The sequence below is a fragment of the Dreissena polymorpha genome, chromosome 16, assembly GCF_020536995.1.
Source record: "Dreissena polymorpha isolate Duluth1 chromosome 16, UMN_Dpol_1.0, whole genome shotgun sequence".
NCBI classification, from domain to species: Eukaryota; Metazoa; Mollusca; class Bivalvia; order Myida; family Dreissenidae; genus Dreissena; species Dreissena polymorpha.
Genome location: NC_068370.1, coordinates 50,681,279 through 50,698,695, shown reverse-complemented (window position 1 = coordinate 50,698,695; position 17,417 = coordinate 50,681,279). Strand labels below are relative to the sequence as shown.

General features: G+C 36.4%; 1 protein-coding gene across 2 annotated transcripts in view; it reads left to right on the top strand.

Moving 5' to 3' along the window:
• Positions 1 to 17,417, top strand: part of LOC127861990 (uncharacterized) — a 96,749-nt gene that overhangs the window by 12,461 nt on the left and 66,871 nt on the right. For both annotated transcript variants that reach the window (XM_052400826.1, XM_052400825.1), the window contains 6 exons: positions 2,827 to 2,969; positions 3,659 to 3,775; positions 5,521 to 5,636; positions 10,745 to 10,874; positions 11,183 to 11,272; positions 11,724 to 12,634. In XM_052400826.1, the coding sequence (XP_052256786.1) occupies positions 2,858 to 2,969; positions 3,659 to 3,775; positions 5,521 to 5,636; positions 10,745 to 10,874; positions 11,183 to 11,272; positions 11,724 to 12,634 (1,476 nt within the window). In that variant the 5' untranslated portion in view covers positions 2,827 to 2,857. The remainder of the gene's footprint in view (positions 1 to 2,826; positions 2,970 to 3,658; positions 3,776 to 5,520; positions 5,637 to 10,744; positions 10,875 to 11,182; positions 11,273 to 11,723; positions 12,635 to 17,417) is intronic.

Here is a 17,417-nt window from a genome sequence, read left to right as displayed (position 1 = left end):
AAATGGGTACGAAAATTTTGGGTATAACAATTATGCCAAAAAAATTAAGTACGTAAAAGGATTTGGTTGCGAAAAAAATTTGGGTACGAAAAAAATTGGGTACGAAAAAAAATTTGGTTACGACTTACGAGCAAAAATGTGGGTACTAAAAAATATTTTGTACGAAAAAAATTTGGTACGAAAAATGTAGGTAACGAAAAAAAAAATGGGGGTATGGGGAAGTAGTACCCGTGGGGAACTTGATCCTTTCAGCGAAACTGGGAGGCGGGTTACATTCTTGATCAAATATAGCAAGAAATATCTTTAAAAAGGTATTTGACGTGTATTTTCTGTACCACTTATCTTAAAAAACTGTCTGTTACAGTAAAACGTTTGTGGGTTATAACATTACTTTTCAGCATATAAATTCAAAACTTGACATGCTCTTTAATTACACCATGCTCTTTAATTTCACATGTATATCATACCAAACTTTATATTTCGTTGTTTCCTTTCCTAAGTTAATGATGCTATGTGTATGGACGTGATTTCACAATCCCATGTGCATGAACATATACTTTTTCTCTTTTGATTATTGTTCTTTTTCTCTAATTCAATAAGCTTAGGCATGTTTGTTCGTTGAGTACGGCAATAATTTCATGATGATTCCCGATAGAAAGTGGGTATGAGGACATACACTGCAACGCCGATATATCGCGGTTGTTGGGATCCAAAGATCGCGAGCGCGATATATCCGGCGCGCGATATAATTCGAGAAATGTCTAACTAAATTGTATTGCGGTTAATTTGTCAAATTTCCCCAATGTTTTCATTTTATATACGGCGATGCTACATATTTTTATAGTAATAATTGCAAACCAATTCTACAATAAACATTTTTAATAACTACATACGTATCTGTATTTATCATAAAAACCAAAATGTAAATTATTGTTTTCATTTTCTTGAACGATCGCTCGCGAAACAGTTAAAAAAAAATTCTTGCCTTAAAAAAAAGTCTAAAATATAATTGTGCATAGATTCGAATTTACCCTTATAAATAGTCCTAATGAAGGAACTGAAACAGCGTAACGGTAACGATACAGCGTGTTTGAATGATATTTTATTAAGAGGAAATGTCAATGCCACATAATTCGCGAGATACCGCGGTAGTTTAGTTGAAATTTACAACGAAACTTTTTATGGAAATTAAATTATCTCAATGTTGTACCCGTAACGAAACTTTTATTTACAAATAAATACACCCATGCCAATTTTCGCGCGCTTTTTATTAGAACAAAGAAATTCATGACCAGTACCGAAATTAAACGATTTATATACCAGTAAACTGCCATAATTACCTTTGAAATGACACTTATTGGTTATTTGTTAAGTGTTAAAAACAACCCCAGCCGTGTGTACACAACACTGTCACTTATCGACTGTTTTTCACGCTTCACTGCGTGCCATAGTAAGCCGTGACATATAGGGTGTTAATACTTGCAAGAACCGGTTTTTTTTGCTCAAGTTAGCGAATTCTCAGAGCCATAGCCAAAGCGCGATATATTGGACAGCGCGATATAACGGTCCGCGATACATCGGCGTTGCAGTGTAGTCGTAAGAGCACTTGAATACGTGAGTTCGCCCATGAACACATGGTAAGGTTAACTAAATCTCCGTGATATGACCTAACATGTGTTTAAAACAGCAAACAATATCCAACAAACGAATGAATTGTCAAACATAGTATGTGCACTAATGTGGCTATGTAATTTATGTTTGAAAAGTTTATAAAATATGCAAAATGAGAAAGCACGCAGAATAGCGAGTATCACAGATATGATATGGCTTTTATGCTATTTATATACCATAGTCGCTACAACGTTTACAAATGGCAGGTTCGAAATAATTCGTTTTCTTTACACTCATGATCGCGTTGAAAGTTAATTATACACGTTTTAATTCGCAATTTATTTACTAAATCACGACAAATGTCAAATACAATACAGAAATGGCATAGTTGTTTCATTGATCTATAAACATATAATGGATTGAATATAACTGATTTAAAATAACGTTTTCAAACTATTATTAAATCTTTTCCCAGAATATGCTGACAGCTGTCCTTTTTATAGCTGAGCTTCTTATACCTTTATCAATGATAATCAGCAAGGTATGCCGATTAGAAAAATCGAGCTATCTCAATCTGACTGGCTCGGTCTTTTACATAAGTTGCCATTGTGAAGAATTTTTTCATGATATGATAACTTAGACGATGCTTTGCAGCATCGTCAAAAATGTGTTGTATGAAAATATCTCTATTACTATGAAAATTGTGATGTGATGTATATTATGATATGTGACATGTGCTTGTTGTCATTAAAAGAAATATGAACAATCTATAGTATACTGTATATATTGTTATTTGAAACAAACGAAAACTGGTTGGCAATAGGCCCAAAACGCACCACAGACAATCTAGGATCCAAAATTTTTTCGGAGGGGGGGGGGCATGCCTTCGGCCCCCCCTTAGATCTGGGTGGCTCAAAGATATTTTGGGCCAATGCTAGCCCTGAAATTGGGGGATAAAAATGGAGCAGGGTACTGCAAAGTGCAATTTAAATATATATATTATTAATAATTATACTTTTAAACAAAAATTTCAATATGTGTTTCATATACCATCTTATATACCAAAACATTCTATAAGATTAAGTGATTTAGCTACATTTTTTCAAGTCCAAATTTGCCCGAGTGTAACTAAGTTCTTTTGTAAAATAAAATATTATATTTTATTATGTTAAGGTGACAGCTGTACAGATATTGTGACTCAGTATTATATTTTAGTAAAATACCAAAATCAACAATTGGAAAACCAATGGCCACCAAATCTAGAGGTTTGAAGCGTGCTACATCACCAGTAAGAGGACCCCAGTCGGCAATGAGGGGACATCGGAAAGTCCTGGCAGAACTCCAGACCAGTGGGCTTGGTAATGACCATGATTTGTAAAATGCTGGTCTAGTAACTCATGTATCAAGCAAATAAATCACATTAATGTACGCAAAAAGGATGTCATTTGTTTCTATTAACATTGGTAAGAAAATTATGTAAGAAGGTCAGTAAAAAATATTTTTAATTTTTTTCTTGCTGTTCCCCACTTAAATTTGAATATGCAATCACATTCAGATATTATCCAATCTCTATTTATATTGATTTTTTTGTTGTTGTTTTAATTTAAAGGTAATTTAGCAAATACAAGTGCATCAATAAAAAATTATCAAAAACCTAATACTTATTTTCGTGAATGATCAAATTAAGCAAAATGATTGAAAACTCAATTTGCAATACCTCCAAAAAGTTATGGTGGGCGCAAGAAAAGGACAGTTTTGTTTCACGTTTTATTTACAGTATGGTTTTTAATGTTTTATGATGGAGGCGCAACATGATAGTCAATTATTGACGTTTGGACACTTGATTGATCGGTATTGATGAATGTAGTATTCCAGTGAAACAGTGTACAAGTTATCGGCTTGCAGTATCAATATAAAGCATATACATGCAAACAAACCAGAATACAAGTAAAGAACAAAAATTCAATGACAAAATTATTATTTCATAATTTTGCATTTCGCTTTTTCAATACAATTTATCCTAGTTAGTAGTGTGTTAATATTTCAGTATCGGAAAGTGCAATAGGAAAGGTCCCTAGTAAGAAGACTGTGCAGTTTGCAGCCGAGCGTGTTGGGAAAGACCAGAGGATGACATCAGAGGCCAGTTGCTTTGAAGACCAGTCAGGTAAACAGAATAATACACAAGTACTGGTGGTGGATATTTCTTGAGAATCTTGGTATGTACATGAAGAGCGTTGTTTAGGAAGGGGCTGGGGCCCTTTCGATTGGGACAAGTTGTGTCATTTAAACTAAAATTGGGAATTTGGTATTGCTGTTTTTTTTGCTAATCAACAGTTTAAAATATTAAGAATCAAAATACGTTCAATTTCAATTGGACATTTAAGGCCATCATTTGTTAAAACATACACATTTTGAGAAAGGGAATGGGGCATATTTTAGCTGGGACTTTGACTCCAAAATAAAAATAAAGCAATAGGTTTTGCACACAAAAACCCCCACAAATTTCTGGTGAATGTGAAAAAAGAATCTTTTTAATGCTGTAATCAATGGATATTTGATCTTGAAACATTACATTTGAACAGATAAACTGAAAAGTAATGAACAATAAATGCTCTATTTTATTAACCAGGTTTTCCGAAGGAAAAAACTGGTTATTAGATTGGCGAATGCGGGCGGGCTGGCTGGCTGGCGGGCTGGCGGAACAAGCTTGTCCGGGCAATAACTATGTCGTTCATTGTCAGATTTTAAAATCATTTGGCACATTTGTTCACCATCATTGGACGGTGTGTCGCGCGTAATAATTACGTCGATATCTCCAAGGTCAAGGTCACACTTTGAGTTCAAAGGTCAAAAATGGCCATAAATGAGCTTGTCCTGGCCATAACTATGTCATTCATTGTGAGATTTTAAAATCATTTGGCACATTTGTTCACCATCATGGGACGGTGTGTCGCACGAAAGAATCACTTCAATATCTCCAATGTCTAGGTCGCCACGACTAAAAATAGATTTTTTTTTTAAACAAACTTACAAAGGGGGGTAATTTTGTTTGTTCATTTCAAAAGTTCAGTTTGAGTTTTCTCCCTTTATCAGATTTTTTTTCACAATGAAAACCTGGTTTTGTGACAATTTTGTCCCTTGTTTTAATTTCCATTTGTAGGGGGGCTCCTGTATTGATTGCAAAACAGTCAAGCATTGTTTCTTTTATTCTTTTGTAAGAGTTAGAATAAGCTAATCAGGGATAACACTTTTCCTGATTGATGCTATTATCTGTATGAAGGAAGTCTCCTTAACACTGGGATGTGTGTGATTTCTGCTCCATTCAGCTGATTTCCTCCTTTTGTCTCAATGAATCAGCTGATTTCCTTCTTTTGTCTCATCCAATCAGCTGATTTCCTTCTTTTGTCCCATCCAATCAGCTGATGTCCTCCTTATGTCTCATCCAATCAGCTGATTTCCTTCTTTTGTCTCATCCAATCAGCTGATTTCCTCCTTTTGTCTCATCCAATCAGCTGATTTCCTCCTTTTGTCTCATCTATTCAGCCAATTTCCTCCTTTTCAATGCCAAGATTGCTTGACAAAAACTTCTTAACTTAACTGATTTTTAAGACCTTGAAATAAATAGTTATTAACCTAACTGGATTTGTTAAGAAATAAAGACAAATAGTTCTTAACTTAACTGGATTTGTTTAGAAGTAAAGACAAATAGTTCTAAAATTTGGTTAAGATGTAAAGACAAAAAGTGTTTAACTTAACTAGATTTGTTTAGAAATAAAGCCAAATAGTTCTTAACTTTTCTTGAATGTGTTAGAACTGAAGACTTTTGGTATACCCAGTACTAAGGGCGGGTAGGAGGCATGGCCAAACATTCCCACATTATGGTTTATATATTAAAGCTTGTTTATTCAGGGATTGAGTTTGAAGCAGACAGTGCGGCCTTAGACAGTATTCTCAACGACACTGGCATACAGGTACCTGTGTCTGTACCAGGGAGCGTGTCCAGACACACCATAGCTACAGCAATGGTATGTTGTTATATCTAAGGTTCTTGCTAGAATCAAATGGCCAAAAAAACGTACACAGAATATATATAAGGAAAAAATAATTACTTTTAAAGAATAAGAACTATCTGGATTAAAACAAGAATAGAAAAATTGAAATAACTCAACTATAAAAGTAACATTTCAAAATGCTGTAAACATGTCATGGAAATTATAGTGACTGAAGGAACCAAGGATAGTCGATGAAAGCTGCACATGTTTCTTACATAGTTTTTCTTCTATATTAAGTTGGTACTGTAAAACGGTACCATTCCCAATGAGATCATTTTCCCCAATTTCAAAATAAAAAACTCCCAATTCTCAAAACCAATCCCAATATGATGAAAAGAATCTGCGAAGAGTTGCATACGCACATGTTTATCCTTTTGTCAAAACATCGCAGTCTACACAATGGGTCAGTATACCTGCTAATTGTGTTTTCACAACATCCAACACTTTGTCCAGTTTTATCCGGATTCTCTGTGTACTGGGTGCTGTATAAGTACAATAACTGATTCAATAATGAATCATCTAAAAGACCATAACAATCAAGATACAGCATGTTTAATTATCCCCCGCCAGAGGCGGAGGGATATTGTTTTGGCGTTGTCCATCCGTCCGGCTGTCCGTCCGTCCGGCACTTTTGTGTCCGGAGCCATATCTTGGAAGTTCTTTGGTGGATTTCATTTAAACTTGGTATGAGTATATATATGCATAAAAGGATGATGCACGCCAAATGGCATTGTACACCATCTGTTAAAAACAGACTTATGGCCCTTTGTATCTTGAAAAAATGCTTTTTAGTGTCCGGAGCCATATCTTGGAAGTTCTTTGGCGGATTTCATTATTATTGGGGATATTGTGGTTATCTCCGCCGTCCGTCCGTCCGTCCGTCTGTCCGTCCGTCCGTCCGTCCTGGCCACTATCTCCTCCTACACTAAAAGCACTAGAACCTTGAAACTTACACACATGGTAGCTATGAGCATATGTGCGACCCTGCACTATTTGGAATTTTGATCTGACCCCTGGGTCAAAAGTTATAGCGGTTGGGGTGGGGCCGCGTCAGAAATTATCACTCATTTTTTTAGGTTATTTTACATTTACTTCTTTATTTCTACACCGATTCACTTCAAATTGATACTGGACCTCTCTTATGACAATACGGTCAATCTCAACCATGCATGGCCCCATTCCCAACCCTGGGGCGCCCCGCCCACATAGGCCACACCCACCAAAAATTTCCATTTACTATAATTTTTTCATTTCTACACGGATTCACTTCAAATTGATACTGAACTTTTGTTATGACATTAGGGTCAATCTCAACTATGCATGGCCCCAATCCCAACCCTGGGGCGCCCGCCCACATAGGCCACACCCACCAAAAAATTCCATTTACTTTAACTTTTTTATTTCTACACGGATTCACTTCAAATTGATACTGAACTTCCCTTATGACATTAGGGTCAATCTCAACTATGCATGGCCCCATAACCAACCCTGGGGCCCCGCCCACATAGACCACACCCACCCAAAATTGCCTTTACTATAATTTCTTCATTTCTACACCGATTCACTTCAAATTGATATTGAACTTCTCTTATGACAATACAGTCAATCTCAACTATGCATGGCCCCATTACCAACCCTAAGGCGCCCCGCCCACATAGACCACACCCACCCAAAATTGCCTTTTACTATAATTTCTTCATTTCTACACCGATTCACTTAAAATTGATACTGAACCTCTCTTATGACAATACGGTCAATCTCAACTATGCATGGCCCCATTACCAACCCTGGGGCCCCACCCACATAGACCACACCCGCCCAAAATTGCCTTTTACTATAATTTCTTCATTTCTACACCGATTCACTTCAAATTGATACTGAACTTCTCTTATGACAATACGGTCAATCTCAACTATGCATGGCACAATTACCAACCCTGGGGCGCCCTGCCCACATATGTCACACCCACCCAAAATTGCCTTTTACTATAACTTCTTCATTTCTACACCAATTCACTTCTAATTGATGATGAACTTCTCTTATGACAATACGGTCAATCTCAGCTATGCATGGCCCCATTACCAACCCTGGGGCACACCTAGGTCAAACATTCGGCGTGGGGATACGCGTCGGCCTCTGCCGCGCCATTTCTAGTTGAAACTTGGTATGAGTATATATATGCATAAGAGGATGATGCACGCCAAATTGCATTGTACACCATCTGTTAAAAACAGTCTTATGGCCCTTTGTATCTTGAAAAAATGCTTTTTACTATAGGCACTTTTGTGTCCGGAGCCATATCTTGGAAGTGCTTTGGCGGATTTCATTTAAACTTGGTATGAGTATATATATGCATAAGAGGATGATGCACGCCAAATGGCATTGTACACCATCTGTTAAAAACAGACTTATGGCCCTTTGTATCTTGAAAAAATGCTTTTTACTATAGGCATTTTTGTGTCCGGAGCCATATCTTGGAAGCGCGTTTTTGTGAAAACGCACGACTTATTAATTCACCTAAATAAATTGTGAAGGCTTAAGAACCTTCCTTTGTCTTAGTTTTGTGTTATTGTCCTCCGTACGTCCATCTATCATTATGTTCATCCGTCCAATTTGCACCCATCCTCAAACAAAGCATATGTTGCGGGGGATACCTTGGGCCTTTCAGGCCCTCTTGTTTGAAATTAATTTTGAGGAAATGTCTATTCAATATCATTGGAAATATAGTTTAATTTAAAGTCCCAGTTCGTGGAATAGATCGTTGTTTTGCATATAAATCTTATAGCGAGACATAAATTTTACATTAATTCATTGAAATATATTCTTTATCGAGGTTGACATCGAAAACCTGGTCAAAGTCGGTTTTGAATTGATTAAATAATATAAAAATGATCATAAATACATGCAATAGGCAAAAATCATTGCAGCGTCGCAAGTTATGCAAATTATAACTATGCATGTATTTAGCTTTCACTAAACATTATTAGCATATGGAAGATAAATACATAGATAAGGCAAAAACGTAGCGTTGCAACTCAGTTTCCGTCTGTAACAGATGTATTTGCATTTGTTCTTACCTTCTGTCCGCTAAATTAGCCCGTATCTACAACTTTGTTTGTTTAGGTTTGAATAAACGTGTCGAATCATGAATATTAATTAGGTCGTTTTCGTACATTACCGTACCCCAAAATAAAAATCGCTATCTTGTTTGTTTTCAACCGATTTCAACCTGATTTTCAGTGATATCCTCAATAAAAACACATTTTCTTACGATTCTGCCCATATATATTGCTTGGACTGGGACTTTACACTAACAACAATATTTTTAACCAAAATTAAAAGATTTCAATTGTCTGTATGCTTCATAGTTTTTATACAAATATCAATACATCCATGCTTTCAATGGGGTAAGGTGAAGTTTTACATAAGGGGCATAATTTTTCGCGCTTTTTATCGCCACAAAGGATGAACATCAAATACATGTGCACTGTTTATTTGAAGCTAGAATTTGATAACGTGGTGTTAACATGCAAAATCAAAAGTGTGTTTCGGATTTCAAATTTAATTATGGTCATTTGAGAATGAAACAAAACATTTACAATTTAATGTAATTTATTAAAAAATAATTAGTTAAAAGGTTTACATGTAAAAATAAATGTTTTGGAAATATTAAGCATTACATGCACAATTTCAACGAGGATTACACAAGGATGCCATCATCAGTCTCCTGAGAAACTGGCAACGATTTTTTTGTGGAGGAGTACATTATAAGGAATTATTAGTGTGGTAGGTATAGCAACGCCAACAAACTGCCACAAAACCTTTAAAATTATCCATTGATAGTGACACTGGGTTATTCATGCTTAACTGATTCACAATCGTTTGCATCTTTTATGCCTTGGTGCCATACTCTAATACTACTTGTTAAGTAGTATGTAACAAATGTTGGTGTAAAATGAAAACAGCCAAACAAATCACTGGTACCGATTATCACTTGTGCGTTTGTAAAATTCTGGATTTTACAATTGGGGAATATGTATCACATATTGAGTCCAGTGCATAGTTGTCAGATTTTGATTATAGCAACATTTCATTGATGGTCCAGTCTAGTGATGCAAACCTGGTTAAGTCACAGGCAGGTTTTCTTACAGAACCTGAGGCTCAGAGTCCCAATTTAGACAGTTGATACTTTCAAGCACGGTTTCAGTTTAAAGAGTGTTCAGTTTAATAAACTCATTGTTAATAGAAACAGGATTTTGCAGGAAATTACTCATCACTTTGATGTTAATATGCAACATGTTTATAAATTGTGTACATGTTTTATTTAGTTTTAGGCATAATTAATAAATTTCCCAATTTGGATGAAAACGCAGCTAATTTTCCCTATTAAACGGGTTCCAGTACCATTCCCAAAGTGATGAGGAAAAACGCTGTTCTTATGGCTTCCAAAGGTGGTGTTAAAAGGTTATGTCCAGAGATAGCGTCCAAAGGTGGGGGTACAAAGGTCGGGTACAAAGATGAAGTCCAATGGTGAGAGTTCAAATACAGAATTGAAATGTTGGGTCCTATGATGGGGTCTAAAGATGGTGTCCGATGATGGAGTCAAAAGATTGGGTTTGTTTTGGCCTTTAGATTTGGTCTCAATATGGGATTAAAAAGTGGTGTCAAATAATGGGAGTCCAAAGTTTGGGTCCAGTAATGACCACATACAGGTGGGGTCCAAAGCTAAAACCTACTATGGCAGTTCAAAGATGAGGTCTGATAATTTGGTTCATAGGTGGGGTATAAAGATGGAGGGCAAAAATGGAATACCAAGGTTGAGTCCATTGATAGCGCTCAAAGGTGGAGTCAAAAGATGGCGACCACAGGTCGGGTCCAACATATGTTTTAAAGTTTGGATCTTATAATTGTGTCCAAAGATGGCCTTAAAGGGATAAGTTCAAAAGTAAAGTCCAAAGATGGAGTCCAAAAATGGCGTCTAAAGGTTGGATTCAAATATGGGGCCCTGATATGTAGTTCTCATTAAAGGTTCCAAAGCTGCAGTCCATTGTGTGATAAACTTTTAATTCTGTTGCATATAGAGGCGTACAAGCAGTATGGCCCCTCCAGCTAGGGTCCCAGTGAAGGAGTTCCAGAGAGCCTGTGAGGAAGTTCTGAACAAGGGCAGCCAGCCAGCCCCCAAACGACAAAGACTAGAGAAGGAAACTTCTGGTATTTGTCTTTTCCAAAGGCTTTCACTTGTTGCTATCACTCATAAAAGGGTAACTTTAATGTCAAGTTTTGAATAATAATTTGTGTTCATTAGCAAAAATAAGAAATTACCAGAAAATCTTTAAAAAAATATTGTAAGAAATAAATTCCCCCAAAATGCACTGTATCATGGTTTTGGAATCTTGCGTCTAAAGGAAACATTCTTTCATACTTTTTTCTATGAAATACAATCTTTGCTCTCCTATTTCTTTTATAGCTTCATGTCATAGATAACTCAGTTTCCAAAACATGAACTTTTTGTATTACAGACAATAGCAACTATAACTTAAAGCTGACACCATCCAAGACAGACTTTTGCTCCAAGTTTGATGTTCAGAAATCCAGTCTGTTTAAACAAGGTACTCTATACTTGTATAATGTGTCTTCAGCTGGGCAGGTTATGAGATTTGAAGGTCAAGACTGTTGATTGCTTCATGGCTTTTAACACCAGGGAAAGGACACTCTTAATATTGAGAGTCCAATGATCAATTTATCTTACATGCAAAAAATCGTAGTTCTTTGATGAATAGAGCAAGGTCGGGAAGTCCTGATGCTTTAAAGCTAATCTATAAGATTTACACTAACACATGACTTTTCACCATTTGCCTGTATGTTGTTCAGTAAAAACAAATGCAGAAACACTTTTAATGATGCAAATGAACAAATTAAAACAATATTCAAATGATAAAACTTCTATTTCATTGTGCTCTAAAGTAAGCGATTTTGAAACAATGTAACCAGAATAATAACAGGTGGATTGAACAATTGTACTTGTTTAATTACTGATGTTCACATGCCCTGTGTTTTCAGACACAAATCCCTTTGGAAGGCCCAGCTTATATAACCCGAGTAGACCTGTAGCTGATGAGAGCAACCCTTTTACTGTACCCAGTCGACCGAGTCTTGCACAGCAGGTGTGGAAAAGGAAGAATCAGGACTCTGGTGCCCCTGCTGTGGTGAAAACCGAGTCGTCAGCACAACCAGATATACCCAGAACATCTTCCACTGAAAGTTCACAATCATGGACCCCATTTTCTAGACGTTTCAGTCTAGCAGCTCGTAACTTCGCCCAGGATGGTGCACCCACCAATGGTCGGCTGAGTATTAGTGCGATGACACCTCGAAGAGTGCCCAAAACCGAGGGCGATAGAAAAGGCATGGCCATAGCAACTGGAAGTGTGTCATCATGTTTTGGTTCAAATGCAGTGGAAGACTCCTTGAAAGTGCCTATAAAAGATGAAAAAGACAGACAATTAATTGATACTCGCACTGCTGGCACTTGTGTGGAAAGCTGGTCTCCATTCTCCAAAAGGACCAGCCTTGCAGCCAGACAGGAGAATCCAGCTCCAAATGTTGGGATTGGGAGACCGAGCTTAGGTGTGAGTTCAATGACACCCAGGCGTGTCCCTAGAAGTGACAGTCTGCCGAGTGTTACTAAAAACTACATGCCGTCAGTGGGTCGAATTAGTTTGGCCATGCAGACTCCACTGAGGGTTGTCAAAGAGGAGAGAGCGGATGAAGACAACGGGGATGCTGAAGATTTTGAAGACAAGCTAGCTACAAAACTAGAGTTTGGAGATTGTAATGGGGAATCCACTGATGAGAGACAAATTGAGGCTCCAGTCACTCCCAGCAACTTGTGGGGGATCGGCAATACTGTAATTTTGAAAAAAGATGGCAATTTATTAAGGGAACCTTTTGCAAGACAAATTCAAAGCTACGTAAGTGCAATTAAATTTGTCATTGGTGTCTGATTTTTATAAAAGTTTGATAAACATTTTTATACTCAGCTGTTTTTAGCTCACCTGAGCACAATGTTCTCATGGTGAGCATTTGTGATTGTCTTTTGTCCGCCGTGCGGCGTGGGTCATGGGCGTCAACATTTGCATTGTTAACACATTTGCCACATGTATTGTACAATGTTAATCAAATTTGGTCAGAAGAATTGTCCTGGACGATTTTAAAATGGTTCCTGTTAAATGCAAATGCATGTGCTTATATCTGATTACAATACTAGACTCATCTATAATAGACTTTGACATTTCGCCCCTGATTACTGGGATATAAGTTGTCTGTTTACATGCAGTGCAGTATGCAGCCACGGCACATTGGCTTTTTTCCCTCACAGGTACCCATTTATACTCCTGCTATCCTGGGTGGAGACGAGCAAGCATGGGATAAATTTTTTGCTTAGGAAAATTCCATGGTCTGAGCTTTGAACCAGGGACCTTCCGGTTCCAAGACCAGCATCCAACAACTAGACCACGGTTGCTTGAAAAACATGGCCGCCAGGGGGAAGGGCATTTTTCCTTATATGGCTTTAGTAAAACCTTGTTAACCAGGGCTAAGCCTAGGTTCAAACTTGAGGGAGAAGTGACTTCATGAGGCTGCATGAGGCCACTAGAAGGAGAAGTGGTTTCTGTTCGGCGTTTAATAAAATCTTCACTTGTTTTATACCCCTCATTACACCAAGCCTATCATCATCAATGACAAACAAATAATATTTTCAAATTCAATAAATCCTTTCAAATTAAGTCACATAAATCAATTCATACAAATAAAACTTGTGATTTCCATGTGCATCATAAAAATAAACAGTACTTTAATACACTGCAACGCCAATATATCGCGGACCAGTATATCGCGCTGTCCAATATATCGCGCTTTGGCTGTGGCTCCCAAAAATCCGACAAGCATCATCACTAAATGACAATGTTTTAATCTGAGAATTCGCTAACTTAAGCAAAAAACCGGTTCTAGCTAGTATTAAATCCCTATATTTCGCGGCTTACTATGGCGCAGTGAAGTGTGAACAACAGTCGATAAGTGTTGTTTACCCACGGCTGGGGTTGTTTTTAACACTTAAGAAATAACCATTTCAAGTGTCATTGCAAAGGGAATATTGGCAGTTTACTGGTATATAAATCGTTTAATTTCGGTACTAGCCATGAATTTCTTTGTCGTGATAAAAAGCGCGCGAAAATTGGTGTGGGTGTATTTATTTGTAAATAAAAATTTCGTAGGGGGTACAACATTGAGATAATTTATTTTCCATTGAAAGTTTTGTTGTAAATTTCAACTAAAGTACCGCGGTATCTCGCGAATTATGTGGCATTGACATTTCCTCTTAATAAAATAAAATTCAAACACGCTGTATCGTTCCGTTACGCTGTTTCAGTTTCTTAATTAGGACTACTTATAAGGGTAAATTCGAATCTATGCACAATTGTATTTTATACGAATTTTTTACAAGAATTTTTTTAGCTGATTGGCGAGCGATATTATACATGAAAATGAAAAATATAATTTACATTTTGTTTTTTATGATAATTACAGATACCGGTACGTATGTAGTTATGAAAATGTTGATTGTAGAATTGGTTTGCAATTATTACTATACAAATATGTAGCAGGGCCGTATATAAAATGAAAACATTGGGAAATTTGACAAATTTACCGCAATAAAATAAAGTTAGACATTTCTCGAGTTAAATCGCGCGCCGGATATATCGCGCTCGTTATCTTTGGACCCCACCAACAGCGATATATTGGCGTTGCAGTGTAATGCAATGACAATCCAAACCCTATTTACATCATAATGTACATGAAAGTTAGTCAGTGATTTTTTTCATCCAATTGGGAATGGGTCCGGTACCCATGCCATTGTGAATTTTTCTGGTGGTGAAATCACCAAATTTGGGGAAAAAACGAGTCGTTACAAAACACAATCTGAATGCATGGGAAATACAATATATCTATTATTGTTTATCCGAATTTTATACATGTCCGAAATATGTACACTTGAGAATGCCTTACCTGTTTATCTTTAATAATCCAAATTGTCCTTGTTGTAATCTGGTTTAACAAACCTTATCAAACGTTTGTTAAATCCAGTTAATGCTTTCTTCATTATTGAATCACCATTACTTGTAATTTGAATCGCCAGCTTTGAATTGAACGCGGTTTGAATGTTACAATACATCCGCCATTTGCAATGTCGAAGGTCATGGCGTAGCAATTTAATTCTACTCGGATAATTTATATCTTATCGAGGAAATGTGTTCTATTGTGTAGTAATAGGACTTGTTAGTATAAAAATGAACTGTGATCCCAGTTTATATAAGACTAAGTGTTACTCGTAATTATCGGTGGATTAACAAACTGAAAAACTCACTGGACTTTTACAGTAGTGGATCTACGTAATTAATAGACCTATGATCAATTTTGTTTTTCTTTCTTTAACAATGCAGTCTGCCAAAAACCTGCAATTATCGGATGGTCAATCAATTATCACATAATCATTAGACAACTAACAGCATGCGCAAAGAGGTTGTGGGATATAAAATAAAGTCTTTTACGTATGGATAGATAAAATTATCGAAATTAGCACTATGCACGGGTGAGCTGTTAGTTTTCGTATATATGGTTATGAATTAATGTCTGACAAAATAAATTGCACATCGACTGAATAATTAGTGTTTAAGAGTTTTGAAACACAAAACAAGTAAACAGTAGAACATACTAAAATAAATCGTATTCGTATTTACTGTTGGGAATGTGTTGCGCGTGTAAACATTTTTGTGCGTAAATACATGTCTATAACGACGTCATTTCATCGCTCAGGTAAACTACTGCATATGTATATACAATACGCGTGTTCTAATTGGTTACTATCGATGTTAATGTACCCTTTACTCCGCCTGCAGGGCGTGTACTAATTGCGCTTGCAGAACAGAGAACTATCAAAACTGTCGGCGAAATGACACTCGCTTTCATCTTTTGATCTAAACCATTATTGTTTGGAGTGAATGCCCATGTATGCTAGTTGCCTGGATAAGCTTTCACAGCAGTCAATCTTTTGCTGTATTAATAAACTGATAACATAACAGGCGTCATCGTTGACTTTATGACATGTGAAAATAGAGAATTTTAAGATGGAAAAGTTGAGAAAAAAAACGTCGATGTTGTAAAAAAAGAAGGCAAAGTCAACTTCTCCTTCATGTAATTTAAGGGCGACATTATTATGTCCCGGGCGAAGTTATCGCCCACGTCACCCTCACGGCCGAGCCCTGGTTAACACTCTAGAGGCCACATTTATTGTCCTATCAAAATAAAACTTGGTGAGAAGATTGGTTGCAATGATATCTTGGACGAGTCTGAAAATGATTCCGGTTGTTAAAAAAAAAAAATGCCGCCAGAAGCGGGGCATTTTTCCTCAATGGTGCCAGTTGCTTGAAAAATATGGAACTTTTTTTTTTTATGGCTTTATGTGGCTATAGTAAAACCTTGTTAACAGTCTAGAGGCCACATTTATAGTCTGATCTTCATGAAACTTGGTCAGAAGATTTTGTTGCAATGATATCTTGGACGAGTCCGAAAATGATTCAGGCGGGTTAAAAAACATGGCGGGGCATTTTTCTTTTAATGGCTATAGAAAAAACTTAACACTCTAAAAGCCACATGTATTCTTAAAGTTACATTTATAGTTCACTCTTCATGAAACTTGGTCAGAACATTTGTTCTAATGATATTTTGGGCTGCACAGAAAAGGTCGGTAACAGTTCCTTTGTTTCTAAGGTGAGCGACTTTTTGCCTTTCAGGCCCTCTTATTATTAAAGTGATATTATGGGCATTTTTCACTGTTGAATTGAGCTGAAAAGAATTAACAGGTCAAAAGAGTAAGTTAAAATGTGGTTACTGACCAATTATCTGCAACTCATCTTGCTACCAGTTGTTTATAAAAATGTACTTTATATTCGATATTTTACGTGACTCACCCAGTCCTGTAAGCCGAAATGATCCGTAAAACAAAATTGTGTCTTTGTGTCGTATAAACGAATCTGCACTAAAACTAAATTTAGGTTCACATTGTACATGCGTGATCAGTTGTCAAACGAAAGTACGGTTGATATTCAAATGCATTATTTTTCTCTTTCCGGGATATTGTTTTAGTATGTTGATGCTGCATTAACAAATATGTGTATATGAAGGGAAAACACCAAAAATAAACAACGATTGCGATAGACACCTATAAACTGTTAGATGCCCATAATATCACTCTAAAGACTGAAAAAAAATAATAATGTGTGATACCTTCATTATGTCCTGTTCTGTTCTTCTAATACAAATCGTTTGATGTTGAGTGTATATCTTTTGTTCTTAGTTAAAGTTATGTACAATAGCTGCCAAGTTAATGTGCTTGGTATTGTAACAAGGGCTCACACGGGTCAAAAATATTCTTCGAGTTGGTGGGTCAAAATTTAAATACCCGAGAAAATTCGGGTCGGGTCAGGTCAGATAATACGTAAGTTAATTAAATTAAAACTACATTAATTGTCATACATTTGTAGCATGTTTTAGCATTCTTAAATATTCAACTGTTTGTCAAGTACATTGTTTAGAGTATTATACTTGTTATTGTTTTGATTTGTTTAATTATGAATGAAATACTAAACTGCATATAACTATAATGTTTACACTACGTTGTTAAACTTAACTAGAAAT